The sequence below is a fragment of the Choloepus didactylus genome, chromosome 9 (assembly GCF_015220235.1).
Source record: "Choloepus didactylus isolate mChoDid1 chromosome 9, mChoDid1.pri, whole genome shotgun sequence".
Lineage (NCBI taxonomy): Eukaryota > Metazoa > Chordata > Mammalia > Pilosa > Megalonychidae > Choloepus > Choloepus didactylus.
The window spans coordinates 112,254,395-112,277,524 of NC_051315.1; the positions used below are offsets into that span (position 1 = coordinate 112,254,395).

The window sequence follows — 23,130 nt, forward strand, 5'->3', positions numbered from 1 at the left end:
ATTAAAACTGTGGTTTTTTTAAAGAATCATAGCCTATAACTGCCTCATCTGTCCCCCAACCCTGAACAAAGGACACATAGGCCCTGGCTCGCAGTGCTTGGGAAGAAAGGGAAAGTGACCCCTGTCCATGCTCAGGACCATCCTGGCAGGAGAAACTGCCCCACAGTTGGCCAACCACCCCACTGCTGCAGAGACCCAATGCCATCTGGAATCTAAGGCTTCCCACATGACACCTCTTGCTATTCCCTTGGCCTGTGCATGTGCCCTGCACTGATTCTCTGCCTAGGAAAGGACCATGCAGCTGGAGATCAAGGTGGCCTTGAGCTTTGTCATCTCCTAGTTGTACAACAAGCTGCCTGAGGCCAAGCAGACCTGCTTAAGAAAGAGCTAGAGTGGCTCTTGAAAAAGAAATATGAAGGCCACTGTAACCATGACAAGCCACCAAAGGGCTTGGGCTTCCGCTGCGTCCATGCTGGGGAGACAGTGGACCCTGTGGTGGGCCTGGCTCCCAAGTAGAGTGGCCTGGCAGTGGAAGACATGCAGGCCAAGGTGCCTGTGGAGCTGAGTGTCTGGACTGATCTTTGAGGTGTCTTACCAGATCAGTGAGAAGGTGTTCTAGTTTGCTAATGCTGCCAGAATGCAAAACACCAGAAATGGATTGGCTTTTATAAAAGGGGGTATATTTGGTTGCACAGTTACAGTCTTAAGGCCATAAAGTGTCCAATGTAACACATCAGCAATTGGGTACCTTCACTGGAGGATGGCCAATGGTGTCTGGAAAACCTCTGTTAGTTGGGAAGGAACGTGGCTGGTGTCTGCTCCAAAGTTCTGGTTTCAAAATGGCTTTCTTGCAGGACATTCCTCTCTGGGCTGCAGTTCCTCAAAAATGTCACTCTTAGTTGCTCTTGGGATATTTGTCCTCTCTTAGTTTCTCTGGAGCAAGAGTCTGCTTTTAATGGCCATCTTCAAACTGTCTTTCATCTGCAGCTCCTATGCTTTCTTCAAAGTGTCTCTCTTGGCTGTAGCTCCTCTTCAAAATGTCACTCACAGCCGCACTGCACTGAGTTCCTTCTGTTTGTCAGGTCATTTATATGGCTCCACTGATCAAGACCCACCCTGAATGGGTGGGGCCATGCCTCCATGGAAATATCGCATCAGCGTTATCGCCTACAGTTGGCTGGGGCACATTTCCATGCAAACAACCTAATCCAAACGTTCCAACTTAATCCCCACTAATATGTCTGCCCCCACAAGATTGCATCAAAGAATATGGCTTTTTCTGGGAGACATAATACATTCAAACCAGCACAGAAGGGGACCATGAAAGTGTATCTGGATGATGGTGAGGACTCTGGCTCTCCAGAGGTGGACAAGGAGATCAAGAGCAGCTTCACCCTGACATCCAGGTATTCATGCCCATTGGCACCCAGGACAGCTCCCTGTCCAACTCCCCATCACCATCCTTTGGCCAGTCGCTCAGCCCCACTTTCATCCCCTGCTCTGCAAGCCCATCACCTTTACCACCACCACCTTTGCTGCCACCAGGCTTGGCTCCACCAAGATGAAGAAGGGTCAGGGGGCTGATAGTGGTGGGGGTGTGGCCCACAGTGGGGGAAGTGACCCACTCTCCCACCAACAATCTGCTGAAGCACAAGAGCCTCTCTATGTCTATGCACTCCCTGAACTTCATTGCAGCCGACCCGGCCCCTCAATCCCAGCTCTCACTCAGGAGTTCATGTAAAAAGGCAGTGGCTCACCTTGCCTCTTTTTCGTTAGGGCTGATGGCCAGGATAGTGGCACCCCAGCCCCCCTTGGAGGTGATGGGGCAGGCACCTGCTACAGCAGCAGCTTTGCAATGGCCCAGGTATTTGGTGGTGGCACCCAGCCTCTTTCTGGAGAAGACACCATTTGTGGAAGCCTCAGCTACAACCTGAACACCATGCAGTATCCCAGCCTGATGTGCTGGCCAACTGACCACCCCAGCCCATGGGGCCAGGAGCACCCAAGATCATGGAAAAGAGAAAGGAAAGGAAAAGCCAAACAACCACCACCAAAAAAAAAAAAAAAAAAAAAAAAAAAGGAAAATAAAAATATACAAAAAAATTCCCAATCTTCTTACTCTTCCAGAAAAAAGATCCAGCTCAGGCATGGGCATGGAGTGGGAGGGACTCCTGAATCACATACTCGTGTTTAACCCAACCCTGTACTGCTTTCCTACCTGCCTCTGATTTACTTGGTTGGTTTGGGTTTTGTATTTCTTTCTTTCTTTTTTTCTTACCTGTAGTTTTCTATGTAACATCTTTAATTAGTAGCTTCCTGTGCTAAGAGTGGTCCAGCTGTGAATTGCTGCACACACACACACACACACACACACACACCCGCTCCCTTCTACACTTCTCCCTTCTCCCCTCCCTCCTCTTCCTCATGCCTGGTTTAGGATTGGTGAGTCCAAGCTCAAAGGGAAGGAAGAGCTTCAGCTGGGGCCTGACCCTCCCTGGAGGAGGAGAGGCTGGCCCTGAGTCACTGCCTCTGTCGCCCACCTACCCTCTCCCTCAAAGCCAGCCCAGCTCAGCAGGCCTTCTCCAGCCCTGCCACCCAAGCAGGCCTGACCCCAGCCCCTAGTCCTCTCGGGCCTGGGCCGCCCTCCCCCTAGAGCTGATGCCCATGACTGCAGGGAAGCAGCACCTTCTCTCGTTGAATTCCTTTCATCTCCGAGGGGGTGGGGGGGGCCTCACCACCCCCACCTGGCCCAGGCTGACCCTCAGGGCCTGGAGAGAGCCAGACTCAGCCATGAATGCATGTGGCCTCTCCCCGCATAGCCCCTTCTTAACTGGGCCCAAGGCTGTGGGTAGGGGGTTGTGGGCGTGTAAGTGTGTGCCTGTGCACGTGTGGTTTGCCATCCTGTTTTAAAGAAGTCCAAGTCCTGGGGAACTACCCCTCTGGGTGTGATGAGGGCTGCTGCAGGTGTGTGAATGGGCTGGTGGTGGGCTGTGAGTACTCTGTAGGGTGGTACAGACAGTGGGGTGAGACCACGGCTCAGCCTAATGAGGTACTCCCAGGGGAAAGCACTGCAGAAGGAACTCGTTTCCAGACTGCAGAGGCATCTGCACTTTTGTTTGGTTTTGACCAAAAAAATAAGTTAAGTTCTGAGCAGCTGAGGAAATACCCGAGCCTCTGATGCCTAAGAGTAGTCCCTGGCCTTTGACCCTCCAGTTGGATGAGCTTAGCCCCCAAAATGGGAATTGTTCACTGGAACACAGTGGGAGCCGGGGCGGGAGGGGCAGGGAGGCAGGGCGGTGGCTCTTGATCAGTGCCTGTAGTGGGCAGGCCAGAGCCTTGAATCAAGACTTTTGGTCTTTTGGTTGTAGATGTTCCGTTTTAGTACATGTACCTCTGCCTGTTTGAGAACTTCTTGGTACCTCTCGCCATCCTCTCTCACTCCCCTGACCCAACCCCTGGATGCTGTGAGGAGTGGTCTCCCAGTCAGGCCGGGCTGGATAGGCCCTTGGCCATCCCTGATGATGTGCTTGGATTGTGGAGATTACAGAAGAGTACTTATGCACCTTCTGTGCCAGAAGAGAGGTTTCTCTGTCACTCGTGGGCCAGCTTGTGTGCCATGAGGCTTTGGCAGGTGGGGCACCTGCCTCAGGCCTCCCTCCCCTGAAAGTACCAAAGCCCCTGGAACCCCAACCCAACCCTCCTTCCCTGGCAGCTCCAGGTGGGAAACTGCTGTGGCAGGGGGTCTGGCCCAGGCAGACGCTGCCAGTCTCCTCCCCCTGCAATGGGCACTGGCTCTACCTCCGAGTCGGGCAGACACTGCCCTGGCTTCTCAGCCCAGCACCATCTGCCCCCTTGACCGCCCAGGGGCCAGCCCGGCCTGGGCCACCCTGTCCTTTGGCCTCAGCTCCCACACAGGCAGACAGCTGCCCCCACCCGGGAAAGGTCAGATGCTGCCTTATCTCCCTCCCAGACCCCCTTCCACACTCACACACTCCCCTACCCGGGTCTGCGTCATAGGCAGGCGGGAGACCAACACCTTAGTGTCCTTTGAAATACGAAGAAAATGTGTTCAGGAACCTGACTCCAGTGCTGGGGTCCTGGGCCCAGGTCAGTCTGCCTTGTCTCAAATCTAGGCGTTTTGCTTCAGTTTTATGTTTTTTAAGAAAAAATCCCCCCAAACCTGCACTAATTTACCTGGTTTCATAGGAAAATTTTTAAAAATGTTTTACATTTTCTTTGCTGTCTATTTGTATTGAATAATTTGCTACATTTGCAAAAAGTAAGAGATATATAATATATGTGTACTTCTAACTAAAAATATAATTTTTTTCTTTTCAAGATTTTGTCTTAAAAAGAGGAGAGAAACAAAAGATTTTTTTCAGGATAAACAAACTTTAAAATAAAAAAAGAAAAGAAAAGCTTTATATCCCCCTTCCCCACCATCTCTGTATCTACTCCTCTTTCCCAGGAACAAATCAAGAAGTGGATTTCTTGTGAGGAATGTAAACTTTTAGTCCAGAATGATGTATTTTTCTCAATGCAGTGAGTGCAGTGAGCTATAGCTTCTCTAGCATTATCCCTAGGACTGGGAAGGGTGCACATTGTGGGCAAATGTGGAGAAGAGCTTGGAAGAGCAGGGTAATGAATTTTTTCTTTAGTGAAGGAGGAAAACAATCAAGCATTTTGGATTCAGAATGTTGTGCGATATTTCGGAATCGGACATTGGTGTGTTTAGAGATTGAGTTTTTTTTTTTTTTTAATTCAGTTTTATTGAAATGTATTCATAAACCATACAGTCATCCATGGTATACAATCAACTGTTCACAGTATGATCATATAGTTATGCGTTCATCACCACAATCTATTTCTGAACATTTTCCTTACATCAGAAAGAATCAGAATAAGAATAAAAACTAAAAGTGAAAAGAGAATACCCAAACCATCCCCCCATCCCACCCTATTTGTCATTTAGTTTTTACTCCCATTTTTCTACTGATTTTTTTTCAATTTTTTAACTTTGTTTATCAAAAAATTAAAAACAAACAGGCAAACAACAACCAAAAAAACCCCACAACATTTCAAACAAAGCAATGGATTAAGGAAAACAAATAACCTAAAATAACTACTTTGCTTCCAATATGTTCCTACCATACCCCAAGAAAATTAATAAACCATGTCCAAACAGAGGAGTAAGAAAAACAAATAATCTAAAATAACTACATTGCTTCCAACATGTTCCTACCATACCCCAAGAAAATTAACAACCCCTAAGAAAACAATGGAATAAGAGAAAAAAAAACCTAAAATAACTCTATTGCTTCCAACATGATCTTACTATATCCAAGAAAGTTTACAAACCATAATCATTCCTGAGCATTCCCATAACCTTGAGATTACCCTCCATAGTTTATCTGTTCTTATTAGATTATCATTCCCCCTCCACTAATTGGTATCTCTAGGTCCCCTACATTCTACAGTATAAAACATTGTACATTTTTCACAGAATTCACATTAGTGGTAACATACAATATCTCTCTTTTTGTGCCTGGCTTATTTTGCTCAGCATTATGTCTTTTTTTTTTTTTTTTAATCTTCATTTTATTGAGATATATTCATATACCACGCAGTCATACAAAACAAATCGTACTTTCGATTGTTCACAGTACCATTACATAGTTGTACATTCATCACCCAAATCAATCCCTGACACCTTCATTAGCACACACACAAAAATAACAAGAATAATAATTAGAGTGAAAAAGAGCAATTGAAGTAAAAAAGAACACTGGGTACCTTTGTCTGTTTGTTTCCTTCCCCTATTTTTCTACTCATCCATCCATAAACTAGACGAAGTGGAGTGTGGTCCTTATGGCTTTCCCAATCCCCTTGTCACCCCTCATAAGCTACATTTTTATACAACTGTCTTCGAGATTCATGGGTTCTGGGTTGTAGTTTGATAGTTTCAGGTATCCACCACCAGCTACCCCAATTCTTTAGAACCTAAAAAGGGTTGTCTAAAGTGTGCGTAAGAGTGCCCACCAGAGTGACCTCTTGGCTCCTTTTGGATTCTCTCTGCCACTGAAGCTTATTTCATTTCCTTTCACATCCCCCTTTTGGTCAAGAAGATGTTCTCTGTCCCACGATGCCGGGTCTACATTCCTCCCTGGGAGTCATATTCCACGTTGCCAGGGAGATTCACTCCCCTGGGTGTCTGATCCCATGTAGGGGGGAGGGCAGTGATTTCACCTTTCAAGTTGGCTTAGCTAGAGAGACAGGGCCACATCTGAGCAACAAAGAGGCATTCAGGAGGAGGCTCTTAGGCACAACCATAGGGAGGCCTAGCCTCTCCTTTGAAGCAACCGTCTTCCCAAGGGTAAAACCTGTGGTAGAGGGCCCAACCCATCAAACCACCAGTCCCCTATGTCTGTGGTCATGTTAGCAACCATGGAGGTGGGGTAGGCGAATAACCCTGCATTCTCCACAGGCTCCTCAAGGGGGCACTAAATCTTTTTTTTTTTTTTTTTTAACTTTCCCTTCTTTTTTAAATCAACTGTATGAAAAAAAAGTTAAAAAGAAAACAAACATACAATAAAAGAACATTTCAAAGAGACCATAACAAGGGAGTAAGAAAAAGACAACTAACCTAAGATAACTGCTTAACTTCCAACATGTTCCTACTTTACCCCAAGAAAGTTACCTAATATAGCAACATTTCTGTGAACTTGCTCCTACTATATCCATCAGAAATTAACAGACCATAGTCATTCCTGGGCATCCCCAGAACGTTAAATAGCTTATCTGTTCTTCTTGGATTATTGTTCCCCCTTCCTTAATTGCTCTCTATTGCTAGTTCCCCTACATTCTACATTATAAGCCATTTGTTTTACATTTTTCAAAGTTCACATTAGTGGTAGCATATAATATTTCTCTTTTTGTGCCTGGCTTATTTCGCTTAGCATTATGTCCTCAAGGTTCATCCATGTTGTCATATGTTTCACGAGATCGTTCCTTCTTACTGCCGAGTAGTATTCCATCGTGTGTATATACCACATTTTATTTATCCACTCATCTGTTGAAGGACATTTGGGTTGTTTCCATCTCTTGGCAATTGTGAATAATGCTGCTATGAACATTGGCGTGCAGATATCTGTTCGTGTCACTGCTTTCCGATCTTCCGGGTATATACCGAGAAGTGCAATCGCTGGATCGAATGGTAACTCTATATCTAGTTTTCTAAGGAACTGCCAGACTGACTTCCAGAGTGGCTGAACCATTATACAGTCCCACCAACAGTGAATAAGAGTTCCAATTTCTCCACATCCCCTCCAGCATTTGTAGTTTCCTGTTTGTTTAATGGCAGCCATTCTAACCGGTGTTAGATGGTATCTCATTGTGGTCTTAATTTGCGTCTCTCTAATAGCTAGTGAAGCTGAACATTTTTTCACGTGTTTCTTGGCCATTTGTATTTCCTCTTCAGAGAACTGTCTTTTCATATCTTTTGCCCATTTTATAATTGGGCCGACTGTACTATTGTCATTGAGTTGTAGGATTTCTTTATATATGCAAGATATCAGTCTTTTGTCAGATACATGGTTTCCAAAAATTTTTTCCCATTGAGTTGGCTGCCTCTTTACCTTTTTGACAAATTCCTTTGAGGTGCAGAAACTTCTAAGCTTGAGGAGTTCCCATTTATCTATTTTCTCTTTTGTTGCTTGTGCTTTGGGTGTAAAGTCTAGGAAGTGGCCGCCTAATACAAGGTCTTGAAGATGTTTTCCTACATTATCTTCTAGGAGTTTTATGGTACTTTCTTTTATATTGAGATCTTTGGTCCATTTTGAGTTAATTTTTGTGTAGGGGGTGAGGTAGGGGTCCTCTTTCATTCTTTTGGATATGGATATCCAACTCTCCCAGCCCCATTTGTTGAAAAGACCATTATGACTCAGTTCAGTGACTTTGGGGGCCTTATCAAAGATCAGTCGGCCATAGATCTGAGGGTCTGTCTCCGAATTCTCAATTCGATTCCATTGATCTATATGTCTATCTTTGTGCCAGTACCATGCTGTTTTGGCAACTGTGGCTTTATAATAAGCTTCAAAGTCAGGGAGTGTAAGTCCTCCCACTTCGTTTTTCTTTTTTAGAGTGTCTTTAGCAATTCGAGGCATCTTCCCTTTCCAAATAAATTTGATAACTAGCTTTTCCAAGTCTGCAAAGTAGGTTGTTGGAATTTTGATTGGGATTGCATTGAATCTGTAGATGAGTTTGGGTAGAATTGACATCTTAATGACATTTAGTCTTCCTATCCATGAACATGGAATATTTTTCCATCTTTTAAGGTCCCCTTCTATTTCTTTTAGTAGAGTTATGTAGTTTTCTTTGTATAGGTCTTTTACATCTTTGGTTAAGTTTATTCCTAGGTACTTGATTTTTTTAGTTGCCATTGAAAATGGTATCTGTTTCTTGAGTGTCTCTTCAGTTTGTTCATTTCTAGCATATAGAAACATTACTGACTTATGTGCATTAATCTTGTATCCCGCTACTTTGCTAAATTTGTTTATTAGCTCTAGTAGCTGTATCATCGATTTCTCAGGGTTTTCTAGATATAAGATCATATCATCTGCAAACAATGACAGTTTTACTTCTTCTTTTCCAATTTGGATGCCTTTTATTTCTTTGTCTTGCCGGATTGCCCTGGCTAGCACTTCCAGCACAATGTTGAATAACAGTGGTGATAGCGGGCATCCTTGTCTTGTTCCTGATCTTAAGAGGGAAGGTTTTCAGTCTCTCACCATTGAGTACTATGCTGGCTGTGGGTTTTTCATATATGCTCTTTATCATGTTGAGGAAGTTTCCTTCAATTCCTACCTTTTGAAGTGTTTTTATCAAAAAGGGATGTTGGATTTTGTCAAATGCTTTTTCAGCATCTATTGAGATGATCAATTGATTTTTCCCTTTTGACTTGTTAATGTGTTGTAATACATTGATTGATTTTCTTATGTTGAACCATCCTTGCATGCCTGGAATAAACCCCACTTGGTCATGGTGTATGATTTTTTTAATGTGTCTTTGGATTCGATTTGCAAGTATTTTGTTGAGGATTTTTGCATCTATATTCATTAGGGAGATTGGCTGGTAGTTTTCCTTTTTTGTAACATCTTTGCCTGGTTTTGGTATTAGGTTGATGTTAGCTTCATAAAATGAGTTAGGTAGTGTTCCATTTTCTTCAATGTTTTGAAAGAGTTTGAGTAAGATTGGTGTCAGTTCTTTCTGGAAAGTTTGGTAGAATTCCCCTGTGAAGCCATCTGGTCCTGGGCATTTATTTGTGGGAAGATTTTTGATGACTGATTGGATCTCTTTGCTTGTGATGGGTTGGTTGAGGTCTTCTATTTCTTCTCTGGTCAGTCTAGGTTGTTCATATGTTTCCAGGAAATTGTCCATTTCCTCTACATTATCCAGTTTGTTGCCATACAGTTGTTCATAGTATCCTCTTATAATTTTTTTAATTTCTTCAGGATCTGCAGTTATGTCACCTTTTTCATTCATTATTTTGTTTATATGGGTCTTCTCTCTTTTTGATTTTGTCAGTCTAGCTAGGGGCTTGTCAGTCTTGTTGATCTTCTCAAAGAACCAACTTTTGGTGATATTTATCCTCTCTATTGTTTTTTTGTTCTCTGTGTCATTTATTTCTGCTTTAATCCTTGTTATTTCTTTTCTTGTACTTGGTTTAGGATTGGTTTGCTGTTCATTTTCTAGCTTCTTCAGTTGATCCATTAGTTCTTTGATTTTGGCTCTTTCTTCCTTTTTAATATATGCGTTTAGTGCTATAAATTTCCCCCTTAGCACTGCTTTTGCTGCATCCCATAGGTTTTGGTATGTTGTGTTCTCATTTTCATTCGTCTCTATATATTTAGCAATTTCTCTTGCTATTTCTTCTTTAACCCACTGATTGTTTAGGAGTGTGTTGTTTAACCTCCAGGTATTTGTGAATTTTCTAAGTCTCTGATGGTTATTGACTTCTAATTGTATTCCACTGTGGTCAGAGAATGTGCTTTGAATAATTTCAATCTTTTTAAATTTATTGAGGCTTGTTTTATGTCCCAGCATATGATCTATTCTGGAGAAAGTTCCATGAGCACTAGAAAAGTATGTGTATCCTGGTGATTTGGGATGTAATGTCCTGTATATGTCTGTTAAATCTAATTCATTTATCAGATTGTTTAGGTTTTCAATTTCCTTATTGGTCTTCTGTCTGGTTGATCTATCTATAGGAGAGAGTGATGTGTTGAAGTCTCCCACAATTATTGTGGAAACATCAATTGTTTCCTTTAGTTTTGCCAGTGTTTCTCTCATGTATTTTGTGGCACCTTGGTTGGGTGCATAGACATTTACGATTGTTATTTCTTCTTGCTGAATTGCCCCTTTTATTAGTACGTAGTGGCCTTCTTTGTCTCTCAAAACATCCCTGCATTTGAAGTCTATTTTATGTGAGATTAATATTGCTACACCTGCTTTCTTTTGGCTGTGGCTTGTATGAAATATTTTTTTCCATCCTTTCACTTTCAGTTTCTTTGTGTCCCTGTGTCTAAGATGAGTCTCTTGTATGCAACATATTGATGGTTCATTTTTTTTGATCCATTCTGCGAATCTATATCTTTTAATTGGGGAGTTTAATCCATTTACATTCAACGTTATAACCGTGAAGGCATTTCTTGAATCAGCCATCTTATCCTTTGGTTTATGTTTGTCATATTTTTCCCCTCTGTCTATTAATATCCTTTATTGTACCCATACCGAATCTCTTTAGTACTGAACCTTTCTCCAAGTCTCTCTGTCCTTTCTTTGTTTCTCTGTCTGTAGGGCTCCCTTGAGTATCTCCAGCAGGGCAGGTCTCTTGTTAGCAAATTCTCTCAGCATTTGTTTGTCTGTGAAAAATTTAAGCTCTCCCTCAAATTTGAAGGAGAGCTTTGCTGGATAAAGTATTCTTGGCTGGAAATTTTTCTCACTCAGAATTTTAAATATATCGTGCCACTGCCTTCTTCCCTCCATGGTGGCTGCTGAGTAGTCACTACTTAGTCTTATGCTGTTTCCTTTGTATGTGGTGAATTGCTTTTCTCTTGCTGCTTTCAGAACTTGCTCCTTCTCTTCTGTGTTTGATAGTGTGATCAGTATATGTCTCGGAGTGGGTTTATTTGGATTTATTCTATTTGGAGTTCGCTGAGCATTTATGATTTGTGTATTTATGTTGTTTAGAAGATTTGGGAAGTTTTCCCCAACAATTTCTTTGAATACTCTTCCTAGACCTTTACCCTTTTCTTCCCCTTCTGGGACACCAATGAGTCTTATATTTGGATGTTTCATATTATCTATCATATCCCTGAGGTCCATTTCGATTTTTTCAATTTTTTCCCCATTCTTTTATGCTTTCATTTTCCATTCTGTCATCTTCCAGGTCACTGATTCGTTGTTCAACTTCCTCTAGTCTTGTACTATGAGTGTCCAGAATCTTTTTAATTTGGTCAACAGTTTCTTTAATTTCCATAAGATCATCCATTTTTTTATTTAGTCTTGCAATGTCTTCTTTATGCTCTTCTAGGGTCTTCTTGATTTCCTTTATCTCCCATACTATGGTCTCATTGTTCATCTTTAGTTCTTTGAGTAGTTGCTCTAGGTGCTGTGTCTCTTCTGGTCTTTTGATTTGGGTGCTTGGGCTTGGGTTATCCATATCGTCTGGTTTTTTCATATGCTTTATAATTTTCTGATGTTTTTGGCCTCGTGGCATTTGCTGAACTTGATAGGGTTCTTTTAGGATTTGTAGACCAATTGAAGTCCTTATCTCTAATTTATCAGATCTACAGCTTCGTGGAGTACACTTTCTCTAACTAACCAGCAGGTGGCATCCACGAGCCACCTGTTCTCCACAAGCCAGTTCTCCCCTGCTTAGCCTTTTTGGTGAGTGGGGGAGTGAGTCTTGTGGGGTCCAATTGGTGTACCAAGCTTGCATGTGTAGTTGGTGTTGCCTGCCCTGTATATGGGGTGTGTTTCTGGGCAGTCAGGGAGGGGGGGGTGGCTCTAACAATCAAATCTCCCTGGTGATCCTAGAGTTTTAAAGCTGCTGCAATAGTCTAATCCTTCAGTTCAGTCCTGCCACAGTTTGTCTCTGCCACTGACCCACAAGTCCTTGGTATTGGCGTATGGCTCCTGAGACTTGCAAGTGGGCCCCTCTTCCAGGCCGTGCACCCTGGGTCCTCTGTTGAGGGTTGACTGTGCTATGTCACAGGTGAGTGCCGTCCCCCCAGGGCAGTTCTGGGCTGCTGGGCTGTGTAGGGAGGCTCCCAGTCTGCTCAAATGATGGCTGAATGGGGCTTTGTTAATTCACACTGCTCTACCTTCCCAACTCTGGGACAATCAGCTGAGGTTGCAGGGAAGGCTAATGTCCACGCCCAGTTTTGTGGTGTGTGCCTGTTATTTGAAGCACTTCCGTCACACTGGGTGTCTGGGGCAGTTCTGGGCTATGGGGCTGGCGATGGGCAGGAGTGTTTCCTGTCCACCAGGATGATGGCTGTGAGCAGACACCCCCTTTTCTTGGGAAGTTGTGGTGTTTAGTGAATTTTCTCAGCCACTGGATTATTGCGTTTTGTCTCAGAGCTCTCCTAGTTCTGCTCTTGACTTGACCTGCCCAAATAGCAAGTCTTTGAAGCTTTCTGTATTGGGCTTCTTAGAGTAATTGTTTTAGAAAAAGAAAAAAGGATTAAAAAAAACAAAACAAAACAAAACAAAACAAAAAAAAAAAACGGGCCCTCCTCAGAGATCTAATGGGTTATTGAAATGCTAAGAGACAAAGCAACCAGGGCCATTAAGGAAAGGTCCACAGGGCAGAGAGATCAGCTTTTCTTCGGGATTTGCATATACGCCTCAGGGCCCTTCCCCTTTCTATGTTCACCAGAACTCCAAAAATCCTCTGCTTTTATTTTGGAGTTTTTCGTGTTGTTTTTTTCTATGCCTGTCTCCTCTCTGCTGGGCTGGCAGCTCTCAGATTCTCTGGTGTCTGGTCTCAGTCTATCTATGGTTGGAGTTTGAATCAGTAGAATGAGTTTCCGATAAGGGCTGCCACTGCAGTTCTCCCTTCTCCTTCCCAGAGCTGACAGCCCCTCCTCCCCCGGGACTGAGCCTGGCAGGGAGGGGCGTGGGTCCCCTGGCCGCAAAAACTTAGATTTCGCTGATCTCAGCAGTTCCACGTTTTCATGAGTGTTGTATGAAGTATGGCCAAAGTCAGATTGCTCTGTGGTGTCCAGTCCACGCAGTTCCTGGCTTTCTACCTACTTTCCTGGAGGAGTAACTAAAACATACAGCTCACCAGTCTGCCATCTTGCCCCGCCTCCCCTTGCGAGATTGAGTTTTAAAACAAGACAAAAAGATTGAATAAATGTGCACAGTTTATATTGTTCAGATTTTTTAAAATTTTTATTAAAAGCATGATATAGCATTAAAAACAAAAAGCACCCTTTAGCAGACTTTCTTTTAAATCATATTAGCCTCGTGCCTCAACTAATCACTGGAAGTACAGAATAGAATCACCAAGAAAAGTTTAAACTAATCTCCACCCATCCCCTAGGTCTGGGGAGAGACCATCTTCCTCAAGCAAGTGGAAGGGTGAATACTTCAACAAAATCAGCACCCCGCTGGCAAAGAAGAGGTAGAGGGGGAGCAGGGTCAGGCGAGGCTGTTGAGTAGCTCTGCGTCACCCCACATCTGCATGTCCTATCACTTTACTTCAAAACCATCCACTTCTCACCATCTCCACTGCTACCACTTTAGACCAAGCTGCCATCCCCTTACTCCCAGATGACTGCAGCAGCTGCCTCACCAGCTTCTGCTTCTCCTCAGAGTCCACTCTCCACACAGCAGCTGCAATAACCTCTCATGAACACAGACTAGGCAACGATGCTTGCTTGAAAGCCTCCCATGAACTTATAATAAAACCCATGTCCTTCCAAGGTCCCTTTACCCTTGTGATCTCAGCTTGTACAGCTCCCACCCTCCCTCCCTCATTCTGTTTCCTTGAACACACCGGGCTTGCCCTGACCCACAAACGTTTGCACAGACTCACTCCTCATCATTCCGGGTTCAGTTCAAATATCATCTTCTTAGAGAGCTGCTCCCTCATGCTTCAATCTAAAGTAGTAGCCCCCTGAAACCCATCTCTTTCTGTCCCATTCTCCTGTTTTGTTTTCTTGCTGTGCTCTTGCTATCTGAAATTATCTTTTTTGTTTCTTTATTTTCTGTCTTCCCACTAAAATGTAAGCTTTTAAGAGCATAGACCTTTTGGTTTTTTTTTTTGTCCACCATCATATCCCCAGTACCAAGACCGAAACTGACACACAGCAGGTACTCAATAAATATTTGATGAAGCAATGAAGAGTATTGGCTGCACCTCATCTCATTATTTAGATACTTTTATATACTTTTAAAATCTCAGTCTCTTTACTCTGCTTTATGGAAAACACTCATCCCCTCACCCCACCTTTAGGATAGTTTGCTTTCCATAGTTGGTAATGCCTAAGGTTGGCCTTGGGATGCCCAAATTCCAAGGCCAATTGGGAGAAGTTGAAGCACCAGACAAGAGAGTTTTGGGGCTCCAAATCCCTTCATCCTGATAGTAATTCCCAAGGTCTATGCTTCATGGATCAACCCCACGAGAAGCTGGGCTCTCTTACCTTTGCACTATCGACTGACTGTGTCTTCTCTCTGGGGAACTTAACCTCTTAAATGGTCTGCTCTTGGAGACCTCAGTCCATAGCCAAAGCCAGAATTAGCCACCCAGAGAATCTGGACCATTCTGTGATATACTGTGATGAAAGGGGCTCTGAAAAGGCCTCCTACCTCAGAATGACTCCCCTACCATTTGCCATGGTGGCTGAAATCTCAAATTAGCCATTACCTCCTGGGTAAGGTTGCTAGATACAATACTTTATTTGCTAACTCTGGCAACCCTCTTCCTGGTTATGGTTGCTATCTGGGAGAGTGACTAGAGAAATGCAATGTGGTTTCCAGGCAGCACGAATGGTGCACTTGAGGTCAGCGGTCATGAACTTGAAGTTAGATCAGTCAGCACAGTTCTGGGTTTTTCTACTGCCACCATCTAGCTGGGTGGGGGCAGACATAGAGTTGGTAAAGAAATGGAATTAACCAGGGTTGTGGTTTAGTCAAACAAGGGTGCTGAAGCTAGGGTGGGGCCAGGGAGTTGTGGGGGATGTAAGGGAGTGATTAGGACTGACTGTGGAATTTAAGATGGGTTAGGAAAGAAACTGAGGCATAGGAGAGGTGGAAGCAGTGAAAGCTTTGCCCTGTGGAAAGAGGAGACACTGAGCCTGAGCCCCATATGAATCCTAATTCTACCACTAATTAACACCCATGTGACCTTGGGCAAGACACAGGAGGCTTCAATTTCCTTGCCTTCCTCCTGGGAATGGGAGGCCCCTCCCTGCCTACCTCACAATGTTGATGAGGGACTCAAAGGAGATAACGGTGAAGCTGCCACAAGAACCATAAAGCAGAAAACAAATGAGAGAGATTAGCATTTCCATTTCACAGTTTTGCTGAAGGCCATGGAAGCCACATTTTGTAGGGAAATCAGGCCAGGCTAGAGCAGCAAAGACTTACAGTGGGCTTGGAGGAGACATTTCAGAATAGTCCTGATACCCTGCTCATCATCTTGCCTTCCTTGCAAAGAGCAATGGCACTTAAGCAAGATTATCTTGTTTAATTTTTACAGTTCTACCTCTTCCCATTCTACAGAGGCAAAAACTGAGGCAGAAAGAAGCTAAGCACTAGTAGGTATCAGAAATGGGACTAAAACTGAGCTCTAGCAGACTCCAAAGTCCATGCTATTAACGAGCCCTGGTTCCTACTGCCTCCCTTTTCCATGATATTTCTGAATTTCCCCCAGAATACCCCGAGGCTTGATCTCTTGCCCTCAGACTCATTATTTCTGGTTCACTGCAGACATCTTCTTAGCCAAACCCACATTGTACTTACAGCCCTCGCGAACCCAGCGTGGGGTGGGGGAAGCGCAGCTGGAGCTCAGGGGCTTGATCTCCAATTTCCCTCCCTCTTGTGGGGGCCAGGCTGCGCCACCAGGGAAAGGGATTGTGTGACCTGGCAACGGGCACTGTGTACCCGCAGGCCTGGCCCCTCACGTGGGCTGCCGCCGGCTCCTCCTCCATCCGCCCCACCTCTCTCCCCCACTCCCCAGCGTTTGCCTGCTGCTGTGTAACCAGGTCAACGGGCCTGGCCCCGTGGGGCTGTTTCTAACAACAGTCCCCCCCAGAGAGCCGGGCAGAGGGTATAAGGAGGCCAGCAGGCTGTGGATCTCACAGATCCGTCCCTGCCTTCCCTCCAGCAGCAGGCACAGGCAGCCCCAGGCAGCCGCCTCCCAGGAAGCATGGTGAGCAGGGCTGGGGAGATGAGGAAGGAAGTGAGGGGCCCAGGGGGCTGGTGTGAGGGAATGCTGGGAAGCCCAGGGGTCCATGGGGTGACAGGTGTCCAAGGGAAGTGGGGGAAATGGAAGGAGACGCCTACCAAAGGTGGGGCCTGTGGGGGCGGACACAGGGGCTGGGGAAAGAAAGGGCTGCTGCAGGGCTCTGTATTTGGGGGTCCAGGTGGGGGAAGCAGGATCCTACCGGAAGCAGGATCCTACCGGACAGGGCACTTTCCTACACCGGCTGAATTCCAAGCCCTGGGCCCCGCCCCAGGCTCCCTACTGGCTTCTGGAGTCACCTCCCAGCTGTGGGGACACCCCCTCCCCACCAAGGAAGCTGCTGCCCTCTGGTTTCTCCCATAGACCTGCCAGTCTGCTGAGCCTTTGTCTGACCCTTCATGCCTCAACAGTTACATATGGGGTGGGGAGGGGGAGTAGGAGGAGGGATGGTGCTCCCATTTACCGAGAACTGCGCCGAGCGAGGGGCTCATTTAAGACCACCAGGCAAGACATAAGAGCGCTGGACATAAGACATAAGAGCATGGCTGGAGCAGGGCCATCCTCATTCTGAGCATTCCTGGTTTGGCTCAAGGTTCTTGAGCAACTTGCTTCACCTCCCTGAGGATCAGTGTCCTCATCTGTAAAATGGGGATAATAAAATTACCTAGCCAAGGGTATTGTGAAGATTACACGAGATAATGTCTGTGAAGCACTAAGCATGGCGCTTAATTAATGCTTAATGAACAGTAGCTAAACAACATAACCACAGCCTGGGGGTGGCTATACTATTATTAAAGTTAAGAAAAAGGAGTTAGGTCATAGAGGGACGAGGGTTTGAGGCCAGGTCTGTGTGACTCCAGAGGCTGAGTTCTTTGCCCCAAACCAGCTGCCCCATCGTTCCCCAGCATCTCAGGCTTCCTTGAGAGGCCAGAGACCCCTCGCCTCAGCCGGCAGCTAAGAGGACCAGGGCTGTGTCTGTCTTCATGGACAGAGCCCGAGAGGGCTCAGAGGTGCAGCGGCCTGTGCCAGCCCTGCCAGGGGACTGTGGAGCCGAGTCAGCCCTCCCTCCTGGACCTGAGGATTTCTCTAGTCCTTGTGTCCTTCCACCCCTCCCAGCCCAACTCATTACCTTCTGTTCCTGGGACACCTGGGATTGGGGGATGGGAAACTGGCAGACGCACCCAACATGCATGGTGCACCCTCGTAGGCGTCAGGCAATGAGCATCATCTCATCTATCCTCATAGTGATTATAGGAGATAGCTCTTAGTGTCTCCTCGTTTCACAGTGAGAGCACCACAGAGAGTTGAAGCCCCTGATCAGGACAAGTAGACAAGTAATGAGCGGGGCTGGGATATAGACTATACGGATTTGTCATGTTCATCTAAAAATCGTAAGAAGTCAAGGCACTTGTGTCATATAAAAAAGTTAGTGACAGAAAGCAGATTCGTGGCTGCCAGGGACTGGGTAGAGAGATGGGGAGTGACTGCTTAATGGGTATAGGGTTTCTTTTTGGGATGGTGAAAATTTGTCCTAGAATTGGATAGTGTTGATGGTTGCACAACCATAATAAATGTACTAAAAGCCACTGAATTGTGTACAATTGGTTAAAATGGTGAATTTCTTATCCCAATAAAAAAAGTCAGTTTCATGTTAAATTTATGGATAAAGCTGAGGTGATAATTTTAAAAATTATGATATTTTATATATGCATAAAGGTACAAAGAATGATGTAATGAACACCGAGATTAAGAAGTAGAGTTCTTTTCTGATTTCATCCCCTCCCTCTCCTGACAGAGAGAACCATCATTCCAAATTTGGTGTTCATATTTTCCCGTGCTTTATTTTTGTAACAAACACACATATTACAAGAATATAATAAATATTTGAATTTTTCTGAAAACAATGCAGAGTATTGTTTTACAATTAAAGATTTATATAAATAGTATCCTATGGTATGATTCTTAATTTGCTTTTTCTCTCAACATTCTTTGTAAGATTTTATCTTGTAGTTCATTCATTTCCACCTCTGAATCTTACTTCTATCCACTTTCTCTTGTGGAAGGGTATTTAATTGACTTCAGTTGCTATGCTGTGATGACATTCTTGCACCTGTTTTCTTGTTTACCTGAGCAACATTACCTCTAGAGCTGGGGCCTCTTCAGCTTTACTAGATATTGCCAGCTTCCTTTCCAAAAGAAATGGATCACCTTAAGCTTCCACAAGAAGTGTAATAGTTTGCTTAATAAATGTTTCACGAAGCAAGAGGGTTGAGCTTTCTTCATTCTCATGGGGGCTCCCCAGGATGGACGCTGACCTTTCCCTTTTCTAGAGTCAAGCAGGATAGCCCCATCCTGGTTCAGGGTCAGGAGTTCTTTGACCACCAGCCTTCAATCACGTGGGCCACTCCATCCCAGAACCACAGACACCCAAGAGGGGAAAGAACTGCCCGTGCACATGGAGGCCTCGGGGAGCCCTCCTAGGTTCCAGGCCCACTTTCCCCTTCTGCGCTGGTATTTCTAGCCCTAACACAAACCCAGAGTTCCCTCTGCTTTTCTAACCTCTCCCTTATCTCTGACCACTGAAACCTCACTGGGATCTTGCTTCCCGCACCAACGGCCCCTAATTTCTTTCTGAACAGGGATGGGTTGACTATCATGCACTGCCAGACTCACTTGATCCCCTTCAACGTTCCTCAGGATGCTTAGTCACTGGGCAAGATTCTCTAATGTTAGAACTGCCCACATCTTCTGCCTCTCTGAGAGTTTGGCCCAGCCTGTAGAGCCAGTGCCTGCTGGTTCTCAAAGCCACCAGTAGATGCCTAGACATCGGGGGTGGGGCAAGGAGAGCAGAGTTCAGGAAACTGCCCTCAGCGGGAGAACTACTCAAGGAAGGAAGGCAAGCTCCGTGTCCAGGCATGACACGCTGCCCTCTGTTAAGGATGTTGTCCCCTGTCCTTTGTTCTCTCAGCGTGAATGCATCTCCGTCCACGTGGGGCAGGCTGGCGTGCAGATTGGAAATGCCTGCTGGGAGCTCTACTGTTTGGAACATGGCATTCAACCAGATGGGCAGATGCCCAGCGACAAGACCATCGGGGGAGGGGACGACTCCTTCAACACCTTCTTTAGTGAAACTGGGGCTGGAAAACATGTGCCCCAGGCAGTGTTCGTGGATCTGGAACCCACTGTGATTGGTGAGTGACGTTTAGTCCCTGGCACAGTCTTGTTCCAGGCCCCCCAGCAAGTCTGTCTCCATAGCTGGAGGGCACCGGAGTTTGGAGTTAAAGCCTCCCAGTTGCTGCAGCCAATTAGAACTCCATGTCTGCAGAATTACCATTGCTCAACTCCTGAATCCCAAGGCCACCCCAAGTTCTTTTCCTTTTCATTGAAAAACATTAAAACCATGGGCAATAGCAGCAACCTGAATGGACCTGGGGCCTAGTTGCTCCGCCCCTGGGGCTGGTTACCCAGGGGCTCTGGGAACCAGGTTGCAAGGGGAGGCAGGGCCCCAAACTCTGCTCATTGCAGATGAGGTTCGGACCGGCACATACCGCCAGCTCTTCCACCCGGAGCAGCTCATCACAGGCAAGGAGGACGCTGCCAACAACTATGCCCGAGGCCACTACACCATCGGAAAGGAGCTCATTGACCTGGTGCTGGACCGGATTCGGAAGCTGGTAAGGGAAGGACGGAGGGCTGAGGAGGGGCAGTCTGGCTTCCTTTCATGAAGGGGTCTGGGGACCAGACAGGGGGAGGGGCAGTGTTAGCTCCCGAGAGAGCCTCATGAACAAGTCTTAAGCATGCAGGATCAGGACTAGTGAGGAGGGGCCCTGCCCTCTGATCGGGGGAGGCAGACTGTATTGCTGGGTGTCTTCTCCATGTCCTATAGTGACTGGTCCAATGCTGGGCAGAGTGATGATGAGTGCAGATGTGCCTGGCCAAGTTACGGCCGTGAGCATTTCCAGGAGAGCAACTTGTATTATAGCAGCTGTGGGCAGGACGCCCTGGGAAAAACAGGGACCCAAAAATGCTGGCCCAAGTCTTCGTGATTGACTTCAGCCCCCACAAAGGTTGGGAATTCGGTATTTGGATTGTTGATCTCAGTGATCTCAGCCCTCCAGAAACATCTGAAGTTAAATCAAGGGATCATGGGCATAAGGCAGGGTGGAGTCAGCAAGTTATGATACAAGATGACTGTGTTGCAAGATTCATGAGAGCTGTCTGTGAAAGAGGTCAGGATTTTTTCTAGAGAGAAAGAGGGACCAGGAGGAGAGCGAGTGGGCCCTCCTATAGGGGTCTATTTTGTGCTCTTGGGAAAGTCTTCCAGAGATTTTATGAATCTTTTGGGGAATTCGAAAACAGCACAAGCTGGTTCTCTCCTGTGTGTTTGGCTGCGCTTTGCATCCCAGTTTCTCTTCTCGTTGACATTCTAGGCTGATCAGTGCACGGGACTCCAAGGATTCCTCATCTTCCACAGCTTTGGAGGGGGCACAGGCTCTGGCTTCACCTCACTCCTGATGGAGCGGCTCTCCGTGGACTATGGCAAGAAGTCCAAGCTGGAGTTCTCCATCTACCCAGCCCCCCAGATTTCCACAGCTGTGGTCGAGCCCTATAACTCCATCCTGACCACCCATACCACCCTGGAGCACTCAGACTGTGCCTTCATGGTGGACAACGAGGCCATCTATGACATCTGCCGCCGAAACCTGGACATTGAGCGCCCAACTTATACCAACCTCAACCGCCTCATCGGCCAAATTGTCTCCTCCATCACAGCCTCCCTGCGCTTTGACGGGGCCCTCAACGTGGACCTGACAGAGTTCCAGACCAACCTGGTGCCCTACCCCCGCATCCACTTCCCCCTGGCTACCTACGCACCCGTCATCTCTGCAGAGAAGGCCTACCATGAACAGCTTTCAGTGGCGGAGATCACCAACGCCTGCTTTGAGCCTGCCAACCAGATGGTGAAGTGTGACCCCCGTCATGGCAAGTACATGGCCTGCTGCCTGCTGTACCGTGGAGACGTGGTACCCAAGGATGTCAATGCCGCCATCGCCACCATCAAAACCAAGCGCACCATCCAATTCGTGGACTGGTGCCCCACGGGCTTCAAGGTTGGTATCAACTACCAGCCACCCACTGTGGTGCCTGGGGGTGACCTGGCCAAGGTGCAGCGTGCCGTGTGCATGCTGAGCAACACGACCGCCATAGCTGAGGCCTGGGCCCGCCTGGACCACAAGTTCGACCTGATGTATGCCAAGAGGGCGTTTGTGCACTGGTATGTGGGTGAAGGCATGGAAGAGGGTGAGTTCTCTGAGGCCCGGGAAGATATGGCTGCTCTGGAGAAGGATTACGAGGAAGTGGGCATGGATAGTGTGGAGGGGGAGGGAGAGGAGGAGGAAGGGGATGAATACTAGATGAGTCCTGGGTGTTCATCCTAAATAAAGTGCAGGGCTTACTGTCGCACACGTGTCTTTTTCTCTTGGGGAAAACTATGGGGAAGGGCTCCTCCTCCAAGAGGGATGGGAAGGCGTGTGTCTAGTCTGGGTTCCCCAGAAAGGAGATCTGATTTCTGAATTTATTTAGGAGTGGAATTCCAGGGAGCAGAATTGGGGACGAGGTGGATAGATCAGAGGAGGGAGAATGCACCCTAGAGAAGACACAGCCGAATAAATAAATTTCCGAACAAGACGGAACAAGCAAGAGGGTGGAGGTGGGAGAATTTATCCACTGGCTTTGTTCTTCCCTTCACCCCATTGAGTGTTAACTTCCCTGCACTTCTGGGTTGCACACACTTGGGCTGCAGCATCAGCGGGAAAGCCCTGGGGCAGGGGGAGAGGCACCATCCCTTTGTACATGTGTGAAGTTGATCTGAGCCCACGCAGAGCTGCAAGAGACTGGTGGGGCCAGGAGAACCCGAAGAGGTGTATCAGAGTAGTCAGACATAACAGGTGATCAGGAGCCCACCCTACAGGCTCTGGGCGTTTGTCTGCTCCAGGTGGGAGGTTTGGGCATAGGGAGTCCGTAAGTTGGCTCCACAACAAATGAGGAATGGTTGGGAGGGGGGCCTACCTCCTGGTGATCTCCTCAACTCACCACTTTCGGATAAAGACAAGTGACATTTTTTCAGTCCTATGCCATGTGCTATTTATGCAAGCATGGCTTCAAGCCCCCAGTTCCAAACCAGACGGCTGCTCCTAAGATCCTTTCACGTGGACCTTCTGTAGCCCCTGCTGGGCTGGAGGAATAGTTTAACCACTGGAGGTTTAGGAACTGGGATAATGCCACCTTGCCCCCAACCCAGGAGAGATTCAGTTCTTAGTTTTGCCCTCAGCTTTGTCCTTCTACATTCTCCCTTTCTCAGTTCCCAAGGACACACTTGACTTCTTTTCCCTCACTGAGGTGGGTGGGCTTCTGGCAGCCATGCTGGTACAATGCGACTCTGTCCCCTCTCCAGGAATTTGGCATTTGGAGGGACAGAGAATGGAGTTGAGTGCAGCTTGAATTATGACATGAACTTGGGAGCCGAGGGAAGGGAGTCTTGACTCACCATGTGGTTGGGAAGGCAGAAAGGAGAGGCTTATCAAGATACCTGGCCCCAGGTGCTGGCTCCACCTGTGGTCTTATCCCTCCTGGGGTCCTGTGAGCCTCCCCTTCCC

At 46.4% G+C, this 23,130-nt stretch overlaps 1 protein-coding gene and 1 pseudogene across 1 annotated transcript; both read left to right on the plus strand.

Annotated features, from left to right (window-relative positions):
* Positions 1 to 295: 295 nt before the first annotated feature.
* LOC119543831 lies at positions 296 to 2,653 on the plus strand (annotated as a pseudogene).
* Positions 2,654 to 16,300: 13,647 nt separating this feature from the next.
* LOC119544018 (tubulin alpha-1D chain) lies at positions 16,301 to 21,934 on the plus strand. Its single transcript, XM_037848989.1, has 4 exons — positions 16,301 to 16,441; positions 19,443 to 19,665; positions 20,000 to 20,148; positions 20,905 to 21,934. The coding sequence occupies exons 1-4, from the start codon at positions 16,439 to 16,441 to the stop codon at positions 21,886 to 21,888; spliced, it is 1,359 nt and encodes a 452-aa protein (XP_037704917.1). The 5' UTR covers positions 16,301 to 16,438; the 3' UTR covers positions 21,889 to 21,934.
* The last annotated feature ends 1,196 nt before the right edge of the window (positions 21,935 to 23,130 follow it).